The sequence below is a fragment of the Mandrillus leucophaeus genome, unplaced genomic scaffold (assembly GCF_000951045.1).
Source record: "Mandrillus leucophaeus isolate KB7577 unplaced genomic scaffold, Mleu.le_1.0 Scaffold68, whole genome shotgun sequence".
Taxonomy (NCBI): Eukaryota; Metazoa; Chordata; class Mammalia; order Primates; family Cercopithecidae; genus Mandrillus; species Mandrillus leucophaeus.
In genome coordinates, this window is record NW_012107363.1 from 2,622,986 (window position 1) to 2,645,135 (window position 22,150).

At 44.9% G+C, this 22,150-nt stretch overlaps 1 protein-coding gene across 2 annotated transcripts in view; it reads right to left on the reverse strand.

Moving 5' to 3' along the window:
- AFAP1 (actin filament associated protein 1) overlaps window positions 1-22,150 on the reverse strand; it is a 137,083-nt gene that overhangs the window by 82,266 nt on the left and 32,667 nt on the right. For both annotated transcript variants that reach the window (XM_012002172.1, XM_012002171.1), the window contains 2 exons: window positions 18,189-18,400; window positions 13,400-13,579 (listed from right to left, as the gene is read on the reverse strand). In XM_012002172.1, the coding sequence (XP_011857562.1) occupies window positions 13,400-13,579; window positions 18,189-18,400 (392 nt within the window). The remainder of the gene's footprint in view (window positions 1-13,399; window positions 13,580-18,188; window positions 18,401-22,150) is intronic.

Genomic DNA, 22,150 nt, shown 5'->3' on the forward strand with positions numbered 1-22,150 from the left:
CTGGAGTGTCCCCATCCCTCTCCTGCTCCCATCAGCTCCCACTTTCTAGCAGACAGACGAGGCTGCCTAGCATCCAAGCAACTCACATAATCGCCTTTCCAAGGAGCCTTTCCTGGTACACCCAACCATACTCTGAATGCTTAGAACCGGGGACACAGACAAACGATCCACATTTGCTCTCTAATCATTAATTTCTCTCCTAGCTAGAACTCACACTGCCCCGGGAAAATAACAGCATCTCCAGCCGCGCTTGGGAGGATCGCATTCAGCAACCCAGAGCAGGCCCAGGATCAACCTGGGCCCAGCAAGCGGGTCGCTCATGGCATCCCAGCTTCATGGGACTATCTTCCCCTAGGCATAATAACTATGTCCAAGGTACAAAAAAAGACATCGCTAAAAACATCCATCAGCATAAACCAGTCTTTATTCCCACGAATTTTTTTCAACCAGTTGGAGAGGGCAGGTTCTTTTCATGAAACTGTCTTTCTACTTTGGATCTCTGTTGATTGCCAAGTCACACCTGCAGAGTTAAGTCAGAAGTAACAAGCAAAGCACTGATCAATCCAATTCTTTGAACAGCTCTAAATGAGGTTTCTATTAATACATTTCAACTTGAAGAGTCATGTCCTATGAGAGGTTCAATGTGTATTTAAGAGAACTGGATCCAAATTCAGAATCGCAAATCCTCCAAAAAAACAAATTGTTATATATTTTGTGGTATTTTGTTTGCTTTTAACTTGAGCCCTCAACTCCAGAAACACAATCTCTGCACATTTTTTAAGGAAATCTGACCACTCCGTTTCTGGGAATATTGGCTCCTGTCTTCTGTTTGACCCCTACACAAAGGCTCATGTTTTCAGCATTTGTGTACACACACACACACACACACACACACACACAGAGAAAGACTCAGTTAATTCTGTCAAGAACTGCTAGTAATGGAAATTGCAGACAGAGAGCAGAAACAAATTTGGCAGTAATTCTTGCATGAGTATGTGCAAAGTCATGCACCGGTTAAACACAGTTCTCATGTTTTTTTTAGACTTGACAAAGGGCGTGTGCAACTTCATTAAAGATTTTTAATGGTTACATTAAAATTATGTTTCACAGAAAGTCAAATCTCACATGTTCTCACTCATGTGGGTGCTGAATAATGTCTACACATGAGTGGAGAGTGGAGAATGACAGCAATGGAGGCCGGGAAGGCTGAGGGAACGGGAGGAAGGGGGATGGTGAGAAATTGGTTAATGGACACTGAGGGAAGGGGAGGAAGGATGGTGAGAAATTGGTTAATGGACACTGAGGGAACGGGAGGAAGGATGGTGAGGAACTGGGGAATGGTTACAGTGTACATTATTTGCGTGACGGATACCCTGAAATCCCTGATTTGACCACTATGCAATCTATGAATATAAAATTTATACAGATTTTTTCCAAAGCTGTGTTTTTAAAGACTGAAAGTCTGGTTCATTAGTTTTGAACAATATGGGATAACAGCAGTTTATATTAATAAAAGACATTTGTATGATAAAACAATTCATGTTAGAGACTTGTTAATTGTAAGGGATAATACAAATATTATCATTCATATTTTTGCTGTTTATTATAGTTTTAAGAATGCATTTATATCACGCTCTTTCTACCTCTTTGAAAATTCTGATAATTATTTCCACTTGATAGATAAATGGGAAAGGGTTTATTGCCTCAAAATATCATAACAAGTTAATGGTATTCCAGGAATGTACCCTACGCTTCCAGACTCTCTACCCACTTTTCTGTCACTCTAGCGCGCTACCTTCCAGCGCTACCTTCCAGCACTGCCTTCCAGCTCACCGGGGGTTGTTCCCTTTATGCTGCAGTTCTTTAGTTTTTTCAAAAAATCTACTTCAGTCATAAAGATGTGGCCTTTACAAGGTGAAATAAAGAGTTATAATAACGCTGACTTCATTCAAATTAAAAACAAACAGATAATTTTAAAATCATCAAATATTTGGAAAGTAAGCACTATATTCCCAAATAAATCATTAGTCAAAGAAGAAATAAAGACAAATTAAAAAATATTTTGAGCTGAATAATAAAAGTACAAAATATCAAAACACAGAGGGTGCCGTTGACACTGTGTAGAATAAGACATGAGGCCTTCAATGCATGTATAAGGAAAAAAGGCTAAAAACTCCATTATCTAAGTGCACATTTCAAGAAGTTGCAATAATTACAGCAAATTGAGCCCAAAAAAAGTAGAAGTAAAATAATAAAGAAGAGAACTAAATAAAGTAGAAAATAATCAATCATACTACAGGAAAAAAAATTAACATAGCCCAGAAAAATATTTTTTGAGAGAACTAATAAAAGTGATAACTTCTGGCAAGACTGTGAAGAAGAAAAGGCGGCACAGGGCATTTTCACCTCCAGTTACCACACAGAAGAGCACACAAAACCATCGCTCCCACCCTGACAAATAAAACAAGTAGATACGCTAAAAAAAAGTCCTGGTACATCTGAACCCCTCTGAGCAATGAAGATGCGAAAACCCTAAATGAAAATGAACTAAATCCTAACAGTGAAGGGTCCTTCGTAGGAAAACAGTAACCCACAGGCCCCCTTGTAACTGGCAGGTGGTGGGTGAGGCGGGAACCTACCACATATGGGACAGGGAAGAAGCCAGCCAAGTTCTCACTGTGTGGGCTGGCATAGCTGTTGACAATTCAAGGCACCCCGATGACGGAATGAGTCCGCAGTCACCTGCCAACTCTCTCCAGGGTCTTTACTGGGTATGCAGGTACAGCACAGAAGCTGGCGCCAAGGAAACAAGAGTTCAGAGATCCCCTGCCCCGCCCCGCCGCCCCCAGAGACACAGCCCTTCTCCCAGGTGCAAGGCAGTCGCCCAACAGGGGAAGGCAGGGCAGTGGAGAGAAGCCCTGCCCAGGAGGCCCAGGGTTTCCAGAGCATCCACAGCTGGAGACAGAGCACGGCACAGCGGGATTTCGCCCAAGGCACAAAAAGCCAGAGGCAAGACTGCAGAGAAAAGAGACCACCTTAGCAAGCCAAAAAGCTGGCTGGTAGGCCAAAACCAAAAACAAAATCAAGCTGGTTTAGAAAGCTGGCACTTGTCTGTAGCACACAAAAGAGATCTTCAGATTTTCACCACGGGTCTTGGGTCCCAAGCCATGCCATGCGGACAGGAAACTCCTGATCCAACATGTCAACGGTGTGGAAGGCAGTAGTGGAGTGAGGCAAGGTGAGGTTGCAACAAGGTGCAGCCCCTCCCACCTGAGAGCCAGATACAGGCTGCCAGTGGGGAGCAGGGCAGGAGGGGGGCATGCCTTTCTCCAGGGAAATACGACTCTCGTCAGTCTCTGCTGTTCTTCTACACAAAATGCACAGAATGTCATAGAAACTGCTGAGACAAATTCAACAGAGGCAGGCCAAGAGGTGGGCCCAAGAGGTGGACATTGGAATGACCAAAGATGTTAAAATAACTAAAATAAAAATGCCGAAATAGCTCATGAAAAGGCAGGTGACATAAAGAGATGGGGAGTTTCAGCAGAGATGGAAACGATTTTAAAAAGAAAGAAAGAAATGCCAGAAGTGAAAAATGGATCTCAGAAAAGATGACTTCATCAGGTGGGCTGAGAGCCCACAGGAGAGAGAGGACCCGTAAGCCCGAGGACAGGTAAACAGAAGTGTCCACCCAGGCTGAGCCACGGAAGGACTGAAGGAAACCACAACGGAGTATCCACAATCTACAGGAAGCATCAGAGGACCCAACACACCTACAGATACAATTTCAAAAGGAGAGGACAGGCCGGGCGCGGTGGCTCACGCCTGTCATCCCAGCACTTTGGGAGGCTGAGGCGGGCGGACCACCTGAGGCCAGGAATTTGAGACCAGCCTGACCAACATGGAGAAACTCCCTCTCTACTAAAAATACAAAATTAGCCACACGTAGTGGTGCATGCCCGTAATCCCAGCTACTCAGGAGGCTGAGGCAGGAGAATCACTTGAACCCGGAGGTGGAGGTTGAGGTGAGCCGAGATGGTGCCATTGCACTCCAGCCTCAACAACAAAAGTGAAACTCTGTCTCCAAAAAAAAAAAAAAGAAAGAAAGAAAAGAGAGCGGAGAGAAAAAGTAAGGCAGAAAAAAATGTGTGAAGAGAGAACAACCAAAAGCTTCCCAAAGTGAAGCTTTTGAGAGACATCAACCCATGAAACAAAGAAGCATAACCAACTCCAAGAAAGATCAAAAAGAACCCACACCACTGCACCGAGACACATCACATCCGCTGCTGAAAACCAGATGTGGAGAACAAATCTTAAGAGGAGGCGGGGGTGGGGAAGGACACTCCACACCCGGAGGACCAGCGGGCACAAAGGGAGGGTGACGTCTCATCCGAGTGAGGGAGAAATGAACACCCTTCCAGACAGTCAAGGCCCCAAGAGTTGACTTCCAGAAGATTCACTGTATAAAAAAAGGTTTTCTTAAATGTTGTTTTAATAACTTCTTTGGGGTAAAAGGAAATAAAACTGACTGAATGCCCAGATCTTCAGGAGGAAAGGAAGGGCACGTGGAAGGTGAATTCACCCAGGTGAATATTAAAGACGTGGCTTCAAACGTGTGTGTCCACAGGATTCAGGTTCTGCAAGGACAATGGATACAGTAAACGTATTGTGATTCTTCCTAGAGAACTCTGGCAAAGCCACCATGGTACCGGCACAGCAAATTAAAGCCACTCTGTGCTCACCTAGGGCTGCTTGAAACCACAAGATGCTAAGAAACCCCTACAGTGTCGCTCCCACGCCCCCCGGCTGGCTACGTGAGTGTGGGATCCACCAGCACCAGGACTCTGCTACATCCTGGTAAGAAAAGGAAAGCAGCCTCTTCAAAACTGCCTAAGATGGTTGTCTTAGGGTGTTTTGGTTTATTTTGAAATAGGAGAGAGCAGCTTATTCACCACGTTGTTTCTTCTTTCAGCGGACACAGGAAGAGTCTGTCTCTCAGCCTCCCCTAGTTTGGCCAAAGGAGTGTGGGAAGTGGTGATGTAAGTCCAGTTCTTGACCCCAGAAACATCCTGCTGTCATCAGCTGTCCAGCCTGTTCTCTGCGGGCATGTGCAGAGCCTGCTGAGATGCAGAGGTGGTGGCAGAGGAAAAGCAACAGTGGTAACAGCAGTTTATACTTATGTAAGGTTCATGACATGCTTTCTGCCATTCCAAACACTCTGGGTCTTAGTATCTCGTCCTTACAATAGCTCTAGAAAGCAGATACCATTATTATGCCCCCCTTTACAGATGAGGAAACACAGGCACTGAGAAGTCACATCGCTTGTCCAAAAAACATAGTGTTTAACGCCTGGGGCTCAGGTCACAGTCCTAAGAGTCTGACTCCAGTCTGTGCTCTACCTGTACTGTCTGATACGGTTTAGCTGTGTCTACCCCCAAATCTCATCTTGAATTGTAGTTCCCATAATCCCCATGTCTCGTGGTGGGGACCGAGTGGGAGGTAACTGAATCACGGGGGCGGTTACCTTCATGCTCTTCTCGTGATAGTGACTGAGTTCTCAGGAGACCTGATGGTTTTGTAAGGAGCTTTCCCCTCTTTTGCTCCGCACTTCTCTCCTGCTGCTGTGTGAAGAAGGATGTGTTTGCTTCCTCTTCCGCCATGATTGTAAGTTTCCTGAGGCCTCCCTAGCCGGAACTGTGAGTCAATGTAACCTCTTTCCTTTATAAATTACCCAGTCTCGGATATTTCTTCATAGCAGCACGAGAAGACTAATACACTATCTCTCAACACAATACTGGCTCCCATGTCCTTTTCCTGGCTATGTTATATTATGCTGAACTTAAGAAGCAATTATAAAAATCAAGTAAAACTTTATTCAAAGGGTTGCAGAATGCCATTTACCCTAACTGCCTATCTGACTACAAAAAGACTTATTTTCTCTGATATCCTACCACTTCCCGGAGGCCTCCTCTTAAAGTGAAATGGGGTGCTGAGCAAGGGTAGTGATTACCAAACCTGGCTTTGCCTCAGTCATCTGGGAACTCCTTAAACACAGAAATATCGCAAAGAATACAGACAAAAACAGCAAAGGATATAAACACAGTTCACAGAAATACTAATACAACTGTAGGCTCTTAAACCCTATTAAAAAAATACTCATGTCATTCATAATAAGAGGAGTGCACAGTAAAACTAGACTGAGATGCCATCCTTCTACATCAGACTAGCAAAAATACACAAGTTGGCTAACACACTCTATTGGCAAGGCTGCAGGAAGAAAAGGCACTCGATATATTGTTGGTGGGAGGGAAAATTGGTAAACTTCCTAGGAGAGTGCCTTACCTATACATCAAAATTATAATACGAATGCCGATAACCTTCATGGAAGTGATTACTCTTTCCGAGAATTTAGCCTACAGACCAGCAAAAGTGTGAGATGAGATAAGCATAAAGTTATCTAACACAGAATTGTCTGTCATATCAAAAGACTGAAAGCAACCCAATGTCCATAAATGGGAGACAGAGTATTTTTTTGAAGTATGGTCTATTCATACAATAAAATGTCATAGCCTATAACAAAGAAAGAGGAAATGCTCTATTCTCTAAATTGCAAAAAATCTCCAAGATACTTTGTTTAGGTGAAAAAAAAATGCTGCACCCTTTCTATGGTTGGGGGGCGGGGGCAGATGAAATCTGCACTGCTATTTGCTTGGCTATGTACAAGGAAACTCTGAAAGAATACATACAATATAGTCCTCTCCTGCACTGCTGGGAGAAGGAGAATTGTACAAATAACCTTGGAAGACAATCTGGCAAAGTCTGGTGATGCTGAAGCTGTGCACATACTAACTACAGCAATTTCAATGTAACAGGTGTGTCCTAGACAAGACACAAAATGTGCGGCTGTGGGACGCGTGCTGGAAGATCTCACGGCAACTCAGCCTGCAGCAGCAACACCAGTGAGCACACAAGGAAGCAGAACAATTCTGAGTGGAAAAAAAAAAACCAGCTGCAGGGTCTGTGGAGTTTGAAGTCATTTACACAGAAATTCTAAAACGTGAATAAAGTATCATTTACCATGAATGGGTGTATACACATATAAGTGAAAGTTTTTTTTATTGTTATTTATCTTTAGAGACAGGGTCTCATTCTGTCACCCAGGCTGGAGTACAGTGGCCCAATCACAGCTCACTGAAACCTCAAACTCCTGGGGCTCCAGCGATCCTCCTGCCTCAGCCTCCCAAGCAGCTGGGACTACAGGCTGTGCCACCATGCTTGGCTAATTTTTTAATGTTTTATAGAGATGGCATCTTGCTATTTTTTCCCAGGCTGGTCGTGAACTGGCCTCAAGTGATCCTCCTGCCTCGCCCTCCCAAAGCACTGGGATTACAGAAGTGAAAGTATTTTTTTTAAAGCATACCAACATAATAATAAAGATCAAATTCAGATAAAAGTCGCCTTTGGGAAGAGGGAGAGACTTAACTAGGGGAGGCATGTTTCAATTCTATCTGCAGCACTTTAGACCTTAAGAGGATATAAAAATGATACAAAATAAAAAGGGAAAAAATATTCTGAAGTCCCTAATGAATCTGAATCACTGGAAATCTACGTTGTTTACATCTCCAAGTGTTTCTGATCTAATGACAGTATCTGGACGAAACGACACTAGTCCATCTCAGATCTCTGCTAGCCTAAGATAATTCTGTAACTGCTTGAAACTAGTTTTGTCATCTGACTTTCCTTTCTAATCAAGACTTCTTAGGTTCCTGCACCATTATATGTAATGGAAGTAACAGCATAGACATGAAAAACAGAGTAACTGAACAATTTAAACTCTTTAGAAAAGATACTTTACACCCTGTATTATTTACTTTCCTTTTAAGAAAAATCAGCAAATGCTAAAAAAAAAAAAAAAAAAAAAAACTTGCAATTACTTCCGTTCATAAATAGAGTCATCATTCTATAATTAGCTAAGTGCCTCTGATCTATAAGTAGCTCCCATCTGGTGAAACGTGACAGAAGATTATTTCACTCCATCAGCATCTGACATCTTGAGAAACTTTTGTTTTTACCGGTCTGTTTGTCAGTGCACTGTCGGCTCTACGCCCTCTCCCAGTGACACTCCAGATGACTTCATGTTAGACCAGCACCAGCAAGAAGGGAGCTGCTCTTCAGTGGGCAGGAAATACTTAACTAACTGTAAGGACAGAGGAGAAAAAGAAGAAAGCTGAAGTTTCAGAGCAGCCTTTCTTGGGTTTCCACTGAGGAACAGCTAAGCACGGAATGCAGAAGGATGGGTACAGGTGACCAAAAGCTGGGATCAGGTGAAGAAAACAGAATCATACAGAAAGCTTCGCACTGAATTCCATAATTGCCGCTCCCGACTTACGGAAGGGATGGCACTATGGTCACAGAAATGTGGAATAAAAGAGGGAATGGCAAACTGTCAGATGGCCCAACACAATGAGAATGAAATGTGAAGCCAGGAAAATCTGACTTGGACCCCCTGCTTGATCACTTATCGATCATGGTAGCACTTAGCCCACCTGAGACTCAGGCTGTCAGTTGACAAATGAAACTACACACGCCTGTTCTGAGATTAAGAGACAATGATGGCAGAGAAGTTCCTTGTGAGTGTAAAGGGCTTTAGTGAAATTGGTAATGGTGGTGGCTGACGTATAACATATTAAAGCTCTATGCTGGGAAGGCTAAGAAAACTCGACAGTAAAAACTCCCGATTGCAGGACTTCCAGAAGGATCGTCCAGAGGGGAAAAAAGCTCTTCTCAATCTCCCATATGATACAGATGTGGGAAGAGCCACAGTCACTGCCAACATGAAAAAGAAAGCATGTGTGTGTCCTGAGCAGCTCGCAGACAGCGGTGGCAGCTACTGGTCTTATCATGGGGTCTGAACCACATGCTTTCCTGCGGATGACAGCGAAAGTGACTGAAGGTTGATGGAGGGAGACCTGAGTGGTATAAGACCCACTGCTATGAAGTGTTTCGCCACCCCACTCCTGAGCCCTTTTCTCACAACAGGTACTTGCTGGCAATGATGGACTAGGTGGGTTGGGGCAATCTTCCTGAAGAAGACAATTAGAAAAGCAAGATAACCATCATTCTTCACAGAACTGGAAAAAAATCCTAAAATTCATATGAAAAAAAAAAAAAAAGCCCGCATAGCCAAAGCAAGACTAAGCAAAAAGAACAAACAAAAGAAGGCATCACATCTCATCTGATTTCAAACTATAATATAAGGCCATAGTCACCAAAACAGCATGGTACTGGTATAAAAATAGGCACATAGGCCAAGGGAACAGAATAGAGAACCCAGAAATAAACCCAAATACAACTGACCTTCAACAAAGCAAACAAAAACATAAAGCGGGGCAAGGACACCCTGTACAACAAATGGTGCTGAGATCATTGGTTAGCCTCATGTAGGAGAATAAGACTGGATCCTCATGTCTCACCTTGTACAAAAATCACCTCAAGATGGATGACGGACTTAAACCCAAGACCTGAAACTATAAAAATTCTGGAAAATAACATCAGAAAAACCCTTCTAGACATCGGCTTAGGCAAGGATTTCATGACCAAGAACCCAAAAGCAAATGCGATTAACTGGGACTTAATTAAACTAAAGAGCTTTTCCATGGCAAAACCAGTCAGCTGAGTAAACAGACAACCCACAGAGTGAGAGAAAATCTTCACCATTGATACATCCGATAAAGGACCAATATCCAGAATCTACAACAAACTCAAATTAGCAAGAAGAAACCAAACAATCCCATCAAAAGTGGGCTAAGGACATGAACAGACAATTCTCAAAAGAAGTTATACAAATGGCCAAAACAAACATACAAAAAAATGCTCAATATCACTAATGATCAGGGAAAGCAAATCAAAACCACAATGTGATACGACCTTATTCCTGCAAGAACAACCAGAATCAAAAAATAATAGATGCTGGTGTACATGTGGTGAGCAGGGAACACTTCTACACTGCTGGTGGGAATGTAAACTAGTACAACCACTATGGAAAACAGAGTGGAGATGTCTTTTCTTTTTTTTTTGAGATGGAGTCTCCCCCTGTCACCCAGGCCAGAGTGCAGTGGCACTGCAACCTCCTCCTCTCGGGTTCAAGCGATTCTCCTGCCTCAGTCACCCAAGCAGCTGGGACTATAGGTGCCCGCCACCACACCTGGCTAATTTTTGTATTTTTAGTAGAGACAGGGTTTCACCATGTTAGCCAGGATGGTCTCGATCTCCTGACCTTGTGATCTGCCTGCCTCAGCCTCCCAAAGTGCTGAGATTACAGGTATGAGCCACCGCACCCGACCTGGAGGTTTCTTAAAAGAACTAAAAGTAGAAGCACCATTCGATTCAGCAATCCCACTACTTGGTATCTATCCAGAGTAAAAGAAGGCATTATATGAAAAACACACTTGCACACACATGTTTATAACAGCACAATCCACAACTGCAAAAATGTGGAACCAACCCAAATGCCTGATAGTGAGCAATGCCTGCGCCGAAATCCAGAAGAAGATGGAAATTCAGAAGGGAAGCCTGGTGGCTGGGGCTGCCTTGCCATCCCAAGGGGGCAGCTGAGGGGCAAGGGAGAACCTCCAATGGCTCAGTGGGAAGAGAGATCCAAGTTGTGGTCCAGGGCATGCCAAGGACGGGGTCCCTGGCAAAACACCCACAAGCAGGACGGAGACCCCAACGGAATGTAACTTGGAGTTAAGAGTGAACTGAAAGAAATAGAAACCTACCTTTGAATGGGCCGCGGGCTGCCTTAAAGTTACCTGGGTGGCTCTGAAAACCTCAAACCCTGAATTTAGAATAAACGGATTCTGGAGTGCTAACACCCCCACGCATGTGGGAGAGGCAAGGGAAAATGCTCCTTGGTAGTGGAAAGCAGAGTTCTAGGAATGAAGTTATTTCCATAGGAACAACTGGGGACCCACAGGAAAAAGAATGAAGTTGGACCCCTACCTCACACTATAGGCAAAAAATTAAATTCAAGTGGATCAAAAGTCTAAATATAAGAGCTAACACTGTAAACTTCTCAGAATAAAGTATACATGTAAACCTTCAGGACCCTGGATCAAGTAATCATTTCTTACATATGACTCAAGAAGCAATAAAGAGCAAGGAAGAACTGAAATCTGCTTCCACATGGACGGACCTTGAAACCACGACGCTAAGTGAAAGAAGCCAGGCACAAAAGTCCATGCACTGTAAGAGCCACTTCTGTGAAATGCTGACAACAGGCAGCTCTACGGAGACAGGAAGCAGATAAGTGGCTGCCTAAGATGGACAGGGGTGGTGGCAAAAGGGCAGTGACTGCTAATGGGTACGGCATTATTTGTTTTTGAGACAGGGTCTCACTCCTATCACCCAGGCTGGAGTACAGTGGTGTAGTCACAGCTCACTGCAGCCTCAACCTCCCAGGCTCAGGTGATTCTCCCACCTCAGTCCCCCAAGTAGCTGGGACTACAGGCACGTGCCACCATGCCCAGCTGATTTTCTGTATCTTTTAGTAGAGACAGGGTTTCTGCATGTTGTCTAGGCTGGTCTCAAACTCCCAGGCTCAAGCAATCAGCCTACCTTGGCTCCCAAAGGGCTAGGATTACAGGCATGAGCTGCTGCGCCCAGCCAGTACAATGTTCTTTTGGGAGCGATGAAATTCAGAATCTAGATTATGGTGATGGTTGCACAACTCAGTGAATATACAAAAAAAAAAAAAAAACAAAACATTGAATTGGACTTGAAAAGGGTGAATTTACAGTATGTGAATTATACCTCAATAACGCTGTTATAAAAAAATTATTTCAATAATTTTTCCCCTAATATAATGCCTAGCGTGAACTTGCGATAACCTGGCACAAGGATGCCAAACATGACCTGAACAAGAACAGCACAACAGACAACAGAACCAGGTTCAAACTCCACCAAAACCACTGTCAAACCACCATGCTGATGACATTCATGAAGACAAAAGTCAACGTTTCTAAAAGAAATTTAACACTGCACAAATAGTATTTCCAGCTTGAAGAAGAAACAACTGCAAATTCTAGATAAAAGCCAAAACGAACTCTAAAACAAAAACCAAAAAGATTAGAGATTCCAGGACTGCACACTACTGCCATGGACGGAATGTGTTCCCCCAAATTCATATCCTGAAATCCTAACCCTTAAGAGGATGGTGTTACGAGGCAGAACCTCTGGGAAGTGATAGGTCATGAGGGCAGAGCCCCCACGAATGGGATTGGTGCCCTTATAAAAGAGGCCCTAGAGACCTGCCTTGTCCCTTCCACCACGAGGACACAGATGGAAGGTGCCATCTGTGGACCAGGAAGCAGGCCCTCGCCAGACACTGAATGGAACAGTCCCTTGATCTTGGACTTCCCAGCCTCCAGAACTGTGAGAAATACATTTGTTGTATACAAGCCACTCAGTTTATCATATTCATCAGAGCAATCCAAGTAGACTAAGACAACTACCATCACCAAAATTAAGAACCCAGAGAACAGGAACAAATTTAATGGCAGATTAGAAGCAGCCAAAGAGAGAAATAATGGGCTGGAAAGTAACAAGAAAAATAAACCAGGCTAAAGAAGAAAAAAGAATGGTAGGGCTGGACATGATGGCTCACACTTGTAATCCCAGCACTTTGGGAGGCCAAGGTGGGCGGATCGCTTGAGCTCATGAGTTCGAGACCAGCCTGGGCCACATACAGAAATGCTGTCTCTAGAAAAGATACAAAAATTAGCTAGGCATGGTGGCATGTAATCCAACCTAACTTGGGAGGCTGAGGTGGGACGATCGATTGAACCCGGGAGGCAGAGGTTGCAGTGAACCGAGATCATACCACCGCATTCCAGCCTGGGCAACAGAGCCAAGCCTTGTTTCAACAAAGAAAAAAGGTTGGTAAATACAAAAGAGAATAGAAGTAAATATAGTGAGAAAGTCTAACATATATTTAAATGTAGTCTCAGGGAAGAAGGAGAAATGGGGAAAAGCCGTATTTTAAGAAAATGGCTGAAAATTTTTCCCAAAACTTAGAAAGAAGCCCAGCCAATCCCAAGTAGAATCAAATTTTAAAAGAATCCATATGCAGACACAATAAAGTGACGCTGTAGAAAATAAAAGTAAAAGAGAAAGTCGTAGAAGCAGCCTACAGAGACAAACTGCCTTTTAAATATAAGAGTGAAAGTGACACGGGTTTCTGCTTAACCTCCACATCATCCGAATATTTAGCTATTAAAGACGAAACTCTTTGGGTTAATCCATCTTGCCTATGCTTGAACAAAATTAAAATTAAAATTAAAATGGATCTCAGAAAGGCACGTGGTACTGAAATGGCTGCGAAACACAGCAGACAACCTACCTTCAGCCACTGCTCGGCCTGCTCCTTGCTCTGGACGGCAAGCACCAGCGGGTCCGTGCCCTGCTGAGTTATCTTCAGCTCGTGCTTCTTCTTTTTGCTGTCTTTTGGGATGTACGTAATGTTGCAGCCTTGCAGCGGCAGTTCCATCTGAGGCTGCTGGTCCTTGGAACTTTTATAGCACTGCATTCAACACAACAAATCAACTGATATTATAAGGGAGTTCAAACAGAAATGCTGAAGAAACTCTAGCATCATGAAAACATGAGTGCAGGCACGGCATCGGAAGGTCTGAATCTGCAGATGAGCAAGTTCACACACACAGTGCTCTTCACCGACACTTCGCCTCCAAGCGTGAAGAAGTACACCCATTCACTGACTCACAAAAGCTTACTGAGCATCTAACGCTGGATTCAACAAACACCAAAAGTCCCTCCTCTGATACACTTATGATCCAGTGGAGCTTCTCCATTGAATTACAGGAATGTAGTTACATAACTAAAAACATAGGCTGGGCACGATGGCTCACGCCTGTAATCCCAACACTTTGGGAGGCTGAGGCAGGTGGATCACTTGAGTCCAGGGATTCGAGATCAGCCTAGGCCACATGAAGAAACCCCATCTATACCAAAAACACAAAAAATCAGCCAGGCATGGTGGCGCGGTCCTGTACTCCCAGCTGCTTGAGAGGCTGAGGCAGGAGGATCCCTTGAGCCTGGGAGCCCGAGGCTGTAGTGAGCCATAACAGCACCACTGCACTCCAGCCTGGGAGACAGAGAGACTCTGTCTCAGACAAACAAAACAAAACAAAACACCCAACACGCACACATAAATCTATATTTAACATGTTTATTTAGATGTATATGTAAAATACATTTATATTTATGTGAATAATATATAAAATATACTATTAGATTTGTTGCAACTCCACAGCCCTAATGAGAGATAATATAATCATTCGGGTACTTTATTGAATAACTGATATTGCTTGGTATCTGCCTATCTCATCTTCTTTCTGAAAGACATAAATTATTTTAGTAAGAGGATAATATCAATATATAGTGTACAAAGCTGATCCATCTACACAACGGACATTCACTCTAAAGATTGCAATTGGTAAGATTAGAACTGAGACTTAACTCAAATGGGTCTTGCTTAATCTTTATCTGTAAAACTGAGAATCAAATCCTTGCCCAAAGCTTTCCCTACCCCCGTTTGTTTACCTGTACTACTTGGGGCCAAAGCATACCTCCTAACAGTCCAAGAGGGCAGATCTGGGTCCTAGAGTGCAGTGGCACAATCTCGGCTCACTGCAAGCTCCGCCTCCTGGGTTCACGCCATTCTCCTGCCTCAGCCTCCCGAGTAGCTGGGACTACAGGCGACGCCACCACGCCCAGATAATTTTTTGTATTTTTAGTAGAAACGGGGTTTCACCGTGCTAGCCAGAATGGTCTCGATCTCCTGACCTCGTGATCCACCCACCTCAGGCTCCCAAAGTGCTGGGATTACAGGCGTGAGCCACCGTGCCTGGCCCAGGGAGTTTCTTAAACTTCCTGAGTCTGTTTCCTCATTTGCAAAATGTGTTTTGCAGTTATTATTATTTTATTGAATTAAGTTATCAGCAACAATAACATCTGCTACCAAGTGCTGAGTTTCAACATCATATGAGGCATTTCAAGCACCTCAGTCGGCACGGTGGCTCATTCTGCAGATTATGAAACCAGGTGCAGCTGGTTAAGTCACCTGCCTGAAGAGTCAGGCAACCTGAAAAGCGACAGACCAGGACTGCAGCCCCAACTGTGCTCGTGCAGAGCCTGCATCTTGACTCTAAACATTCACTGATGAAGGAAGGAATGAATAGACAGCTATTTTCAGAAGGGATTTCTAGAGTCCTTTCCTGGTTTGTTTCGTGTGTGTGTGTTTTGTTTTTTTGTTTGTTTGTTGAGATGGAGTCTCACTCTGTTGCCTAGACTGGAGTTCAGTGGCACGATCTTGGCTCACTGCAACCTCCGCCTCCCGGGTTCAAGCAATTCTCCTGCCTCAGCCTCCTGAGTAACTGGGACTACAGGCGTGCACCACCACACCTGGCTAATTTTTATATTTTTAGTAGAGACAGGGTTTCACCAGATTGGCCAGGCTGGTCTCAAACTCCTGACCTCATGATCCGCCTGCCTCAGCATCCCAAAGTGCTGGGATTACAGGTGAGCCACAGCGCCTGGCCTTCCCTTTTGCTGTTCTAAATCCAGTACTTTGAAGTACACAGATAAGAAATATATTTCCTTTTTAAAAACTCAACTGATCTGAAAAGGGAGAAAAAAAATACCTCAACTAACCTCAGATTTTTATGAATGTTTACCATTTGAGATGTTTTACATTTTGAGTACATATAAAAAGAAAGGTGAAAGGCAACTAATCGTACAATGGAAGGAATCAGAAAGGGAATTTTATTTTTTTATTTTGAATTGTGTAAACCTTTGTAATCGACATATAATAACTGTACGTATTCATGGGGTACAGAGTGATGTTTTGATACATAAAATGTATAGCAATCAGATCAGGGTAATTAGCATGCCCACCATCTCGAACACTTATTTCAGAAAGGCAACTTTATAACATATTCTTAAGTTAAATGTCTCACAAGAGATACGCTATCAGCAATAGGAGGACAAACGCTTATTTCAGAAAGGGAACTTTATAACATATTCCCCCTTAAGTTAAATGTCTCACAAGAGATATACTATCAGCAATAGGACAAGCTGCAATCTGGCAGTCCCAGCAGGCTGGATTTCCTGGGAAGCCGCCTCTACAGCAGACAGCAGCATGCAGGAGGTTAATGGACCGGCGTCCTGAACACACCACCAGGAGCAAGGAGAGGGAGGAGTGGGGTGGGCAAAGATGCCCAGTTTGAGTGGCCTCAGGGATGGATACCACCATGAGAGCTCTGGGGCTGGAAGGCCCCATCAGAGCTGCCCAGTGAGTCTGGGTCTGTACCTCCCGCACACACAGTGAATGCAGACCCCTGGGGAGGGAGCTTGGCCTTGGGCTCTAGGCCCCTCTTCAATGCAGACAGTCCCCGAGGTGGGTTCACCAGCCCTGCCAAGGAAATGCAACCTTCAGTCCTGAAGCGGGAATCTGGGTACATCACAGTACCCACCCCAGAGCTACCTGAGCACAGAAGGAACAAGTTCCAGAAGGAGATATAAAAAAAGCTGTTAATGGCGGTAACTTGTGGGAAGACAGACTGGGAACATTTAGGGGAAGAACGGCTTTTTCTTTTCTGTGCTGTTTAAACTTGGAAAGCATTTGCTTTTATCACTGTTCATTATTTTTTATGCCAATGGGGGTCATCTGGGCCCTGAATGACAGGTCATTTTTGAAAGGAAAAAAGCTTCATCATAAAAATAACTTTGATTCTGCATTTGACCAAAGACAGTGCTTTCACTTGCTTGTCCACTAATTTCTTCTTAAATATTCACAACTACTCTAAGTCGTAGGTATTATCATCCTGGTTTTGAAGGGGGAAAGCTGGTAGGAGCCCAAATGGAAGACAAAGCAGGGGAGAGGGGAAGAAGTCAGGGTATGAGGGAGAGGAGGGCAGGGGAGAGGGACCAGGGACTCAGAGCCCCAAACCGTTAATCCCTACGCACAAGCACGAAGCTTCCCTCACTGGATTTGGAAGCTTCTCTTTTAAATGAAAGTTGATTATGCATTTCTAAAACATTTATATAATATATCCACATCTTGTAGTCATTATATCAGACTGTAAATAAGGACCACATTAATCTTCTTTTTCTCATTTTTTAATATTCCCCATGGCATCATTTTTGGCACGTTCTAAATCTGGGAGAAATTCAGGCCACACTTGTGGAAAAAATATATACTCTGTTTAAAAAACTGAACAAAAACATTAAAAAATATATAATATCCTAGGAACTTAGTCTAAAAAAAAAAAGATTCCCACAATTCAAAGACGAAGCCTGGATTTACCAAAAAAAAAAAAAGGATTATCTGTTCCACAGAGTGCTCTACAGAAACATAAATTCTCGTTTTCTAATTAATGATGTAATTTTCAGCAATGTCTCCCCCAAGGTTAATCTGAGGGAAGAACAAAAGGCAAAAACATACTCTTAAAGTTCATAATTCCAATAACCAGCCATAGTTTCTAAAAAAGGGCAGGAGGAAAAAAAGGAAGGTGGACAGGGAGTGGGGAGGAGGGAGGAGGGAGGGATGCCACACAGCGTCCTCCTGGGCTGCAGCCTCCCTGCTGGGGCCTCCACTGGAATAACCCCACAGCAAGGTCCAGGTTCTCCCCTTCCCTGCTTCTCTGTTCCTTACTTGTCTTCCTGTTCTGCCTCTCAGATTAAAAAAAAAAAAATTGGCCCCAAGCTTTCCAAAAGAATTTCCTTTCCTGGCTGCTCCCCGTCCCACTTCTATGAGCTGGCTTTGAGGAATCCACTGACTCATTACAAATGAGAAAATCCATCTTGCAACTCCTGGCAAGTTAAAATCTTGTGCATTTCCACAGACGCAAACCACAGGCACTGCCCAGGAATGGGAATGATTTTGTCTGCTGGCTGCTTCTGGAGCTGGGAAACCAGCAACCTTGAACACACAACACGGGTGAGTGCTCCCTGACAGTGTGTGGGGGCCCCCGGCGTGGGACTGCGGCGAGCTCAGGGTACCTGGCTGAGGTCTGAGCGCTGCCCTTCCTACACAGCTGATGTTAATGGTGACTGGACATAAACTCCATGGCTTTTGAGTACAAAAATGCAAGCGATTCCAAATGTCTTACCAGCAGTTTGGTGTCTTTGATGACGCAGAGCAACTTGGTCCACTGGCCGAACCGCTTCTTCCGCAACAAGAAGGCGCAGATTTTGGCGTCCTTGACCAGGTCCATGGAGGCCTCCTCGGAGGGCCACTGGTGCCGGGTTTTCTTCCCCTTCCCATCCTCCTCCTCTTCATCATACGATTCGTAAGAGCTGCTCATCGCATCAGAATCATAATCTGTAAAAAGTAAACATACATTGGTAAAAGGACTTTTTTACCTTGAAGTTTACCCCTGGGCCCAAGAGCACATCATCATGTTTTTAATCACCAAGTAACTGAATGAAAAAGGGACTTCTGTTCCTTAAAGGAAAAAACAATAATAACAAAAACACAATGCTAAGACTTGGGCAGTGGAAACTCAACGAAAAGTTGAAGTGCCTACAAATCCTGTGTTTATAAAAACTGTTTCCAGACTGTTTCACATGGACCGGACCCTACGCTGACCCGACACTGGCTTGACACGGACTCCTCGCCACATTCTTGCCGGACGAGCGCCATCCTCACTCTGCAGTGTGTTCCGCCACACGGAACTCTTGCCCATGGAGGTCCCTGGCCCTCCTGCGTCCATACCTTTATGTCAAAGTCCTCCTGAGGCTGCAATCTGCCTCTCCCTGCTGGCATCCCCACACGCACAACATCCCTGACACTCAAGATGCCACCAACGGCCACCTCTCCCTTCTGGGGCATCCTTGGAACTTTCACAGAAATGTACGCCTGTCCTTCTAATGAAGCCCATCTCACTCTGTGACACACTGGCATGGATACTGCTGTGACTGACAGCTTCCCAAACATATCGCCCCTCTGTCACCTCAGGGTCTCTGCATGTGCCACGCCCTCTAGCAAGCTTCCTGTCCATCCACTTGCCCTCCTGCCTTTGCCTGGTAAGTGCTCTCATCTTTCGGGGTTTAACTTCCTGATATCTCCTCCAGCAAACCCTCCCTGAATCACCAAAGCTGGGTGCTATGGACTGACCTGTGTCCCCCCCGAAATTCAAGTGTTGCAGCTCTAACCTCAATGACTGTATGTAGAGATAGGGCTTTTAGGAGGCTACTAAAGTTAAATGAGGTCTTAAGGGTGGGGTCCTAATCCCACAGGTCTGGTGGTCTTATAAGAAGAGAGAGAGACCTCTGTCCCCACCATGTGAGGACACAGTGAGAATTTAGCCATCTGAAAGCCAGGAAGAGGCCTCACCAGAACCCAACCGTGCTGGCGGTCTAACCCGGACTCCAGGACTGACGAGCTTCTGCTGTGGAAGCCCCGAGTCTGAGTCTCCACATGGCCCCCCACAGAGCAGATGGCAGCGCACCTCAACACTGACCCCCACTGCAGGCTGTAAGCCCCCTGAAGAAAAGGAGACCATCTTGTTGGAGGTGATCTCCCCAGCACCTAACAAAGTACCTGGCACAGGGCAAGTACCCAAGTAACTGTAGAAGGAAGCGCTGTTAAATGTATTTAAAATACACTGGCAAAGCCCTCGGTAGGGTGAATGGCATAGTAAAAGTGCTTCCTAAATACCGGCGACCGTCTTTCCTCTCATTACTTTCAGCTGTGCTGGGTGATAAGCTCCCTGAGACAGGATCTGATTCATCTCTGAATTCCCCTCAGCCCCCAGAATCATCTGGAACACGTTTCTTTTTCAAAACATACTTCAGGGATGAACACCTAAATGATAAATGAATGGGAGATAAGGAGAACAATGGCCAATGCAGTTGGCTGTGCAATGCAGCACAAGTGCCAAAAAGCGCAGAGTCTACACAGAAGAGAACTCATATCTTTACTTGCTGGAAACTGGAGTTTAAGTTGTACTCAGTAATCATGTTTGTTTTATAATTTCCTTGCAAAGATTCAATATGAACAGGGAGGAACAGAAAGATTTAAAGTTTAAGTTGAATTTTCCACAATGAAAAGTCATCCAGGAGGCCAGGTGTGGTGGCTCACACCTGTAATCCCAGCACTTTAGGAGGCCAAGGCGGGCGGATCGCTTGAGCCCAGGATTTCAAGACCAAGCCTGGGCAACATAGCGAGACTCCATCTCTATAAAGAGTAAAAAGCTAGCCGGGCATGGCAGGGCCCGCCTGTGGTCCCAGCTACTCAAGAGGCTGAGGCAGGAGGATCATCTGAGCCCAGGAGTCCGAGGCTGCAGTGAGCTGGATCCTGCCACTGCACTCCAGCCTGGGCAACAGAACAAGACTCTCTTTTTTTTTTCTTTTTTTTAAGTCCAGGAAGGATTTTAAGCAAAAACTAAGGAGATTGAAGAGGTAACTTTGGCAACGGCACTAGGAATGGGCTGAAGAAGGGACGAGGTAAGAAACAGGAGCAGCTCAGAGGCCATGAGGGATGCGATGAGGGCTGACTCAAAGGTTGGAGGCGAACAGAACGCCCTGGTCTGGGTCACAGGTCTCTTCCCCAATTCTCCCCCTGCTTCACATCACCCCTCCGCCCACAGGTGGGGCATTCTCACTGGCTCCACATCCCCCTCCAACTCACCCCACACACCCATCAGCACCTACACCCACCCAGCACCCCCGCTTCACACGGCAGCCAGGTGGCTACTTACATTCCAATTTTCATTCAAGTCCCACATGTCAAGTGGATACTGGGGGCCCGGGGGAAAAACGCTCCCCTTGCTGCCAAAGCTCTGCTGGACGGGGGTGGAGGGGCGAGAGCTTTACAGCCTAGGGCAAAATGCAAGCTGTCATGGAGCCGGGAACGAGGGGCAGCACACGCAGGGGCACAGGCAGAGAAGATGTCACTTTAGAGCCAGGCCTCGAGACAAGCTGTTGCCAACCAGAGGAAAAAGTCTGAGAAGGAGAAATGCGGTGAGTGAAGGCACTGACAAGCATCAGATGCTGCCAAGGCGCAGTGGGTCCCTCTCAGCTTCTGGATAGGACGTGAGCGAGGCCACAGAGCCAAGTCCATGGTTACCCTTGGCTGTGCTAGGAAGGGGCTGGGGGCTTCTGGGGCCGACAGGGTTCTACCCCTGACCTGCATGGTGGTTACACACATGGCTTCTTTATAATAAATCATTGACCATATACTCATATTTTATATACTTTCTGGTAAATAGATTTTACAACAACAGGGTTTTTAAAACAGTGAGCATGGCTAGAACAAGGGTATGTGGAAGGAAACAATGGAACATGAAATGAGAAGACAGGCAGAGGCCAGACCGCAGATCGCGTGCTGTGCTACGATCCAACGTAAACTGAGGGGTTCTGGAGGGGCCATGGACATCACCCTAGCTTTATTTCAGAAAGATTCTCATAGTGGCGTGGAGGACCACACAGCCCTCAGGGCTCGGCCACTTGCTGGAACATCAAGTTCAGTGAATAATGAAGTAAAGATTTAATGAGTCAATTAGTTATAAATGGGAAAACTACCTTTGATTTCACTCATTCGACAAATATGTTGTGAGCTCTACTCTATGCCAGGCACTTTTTAAAAATTATCTATATTTACATAGCAGGTGCTAGGATAAAGCCATGAAAAGTCAGGCCTGCTCCAAATTTACAAAGGCTTCTCACATCCACCATCTCACTGGACCTCCCAGCCACTTGGAGATGGGCACATAAGACATTAGTCTTACTCCGAGAAAAGGAAGCATGAGGCTCAAAGACTACAAGAGTCATCCAGGATCACAGGCTTGGACTGAAACGTGAACCCAGGCCTTCTGCTTTTAAACGGAAAAAGTAAACTATGTTCTAGCAGCCCTTTCACCCTTGGGAATGAGTTGAGGTCTACAGTTACGAAAAAGACAATTAAGTTCATGTCTTGCCTTCTTCTAAAAGTGTAGAAACAACAGACCGATTTTTAGAAAAACCAGCCAACTTAGCAGCAAACAAGGAACAGCCAGAAGTTACCGAGCCTAAAGGATAATGAACTCTCCGGAAAGTATGCTTAGCGATGACCCAATCAAGAGAACTCTCC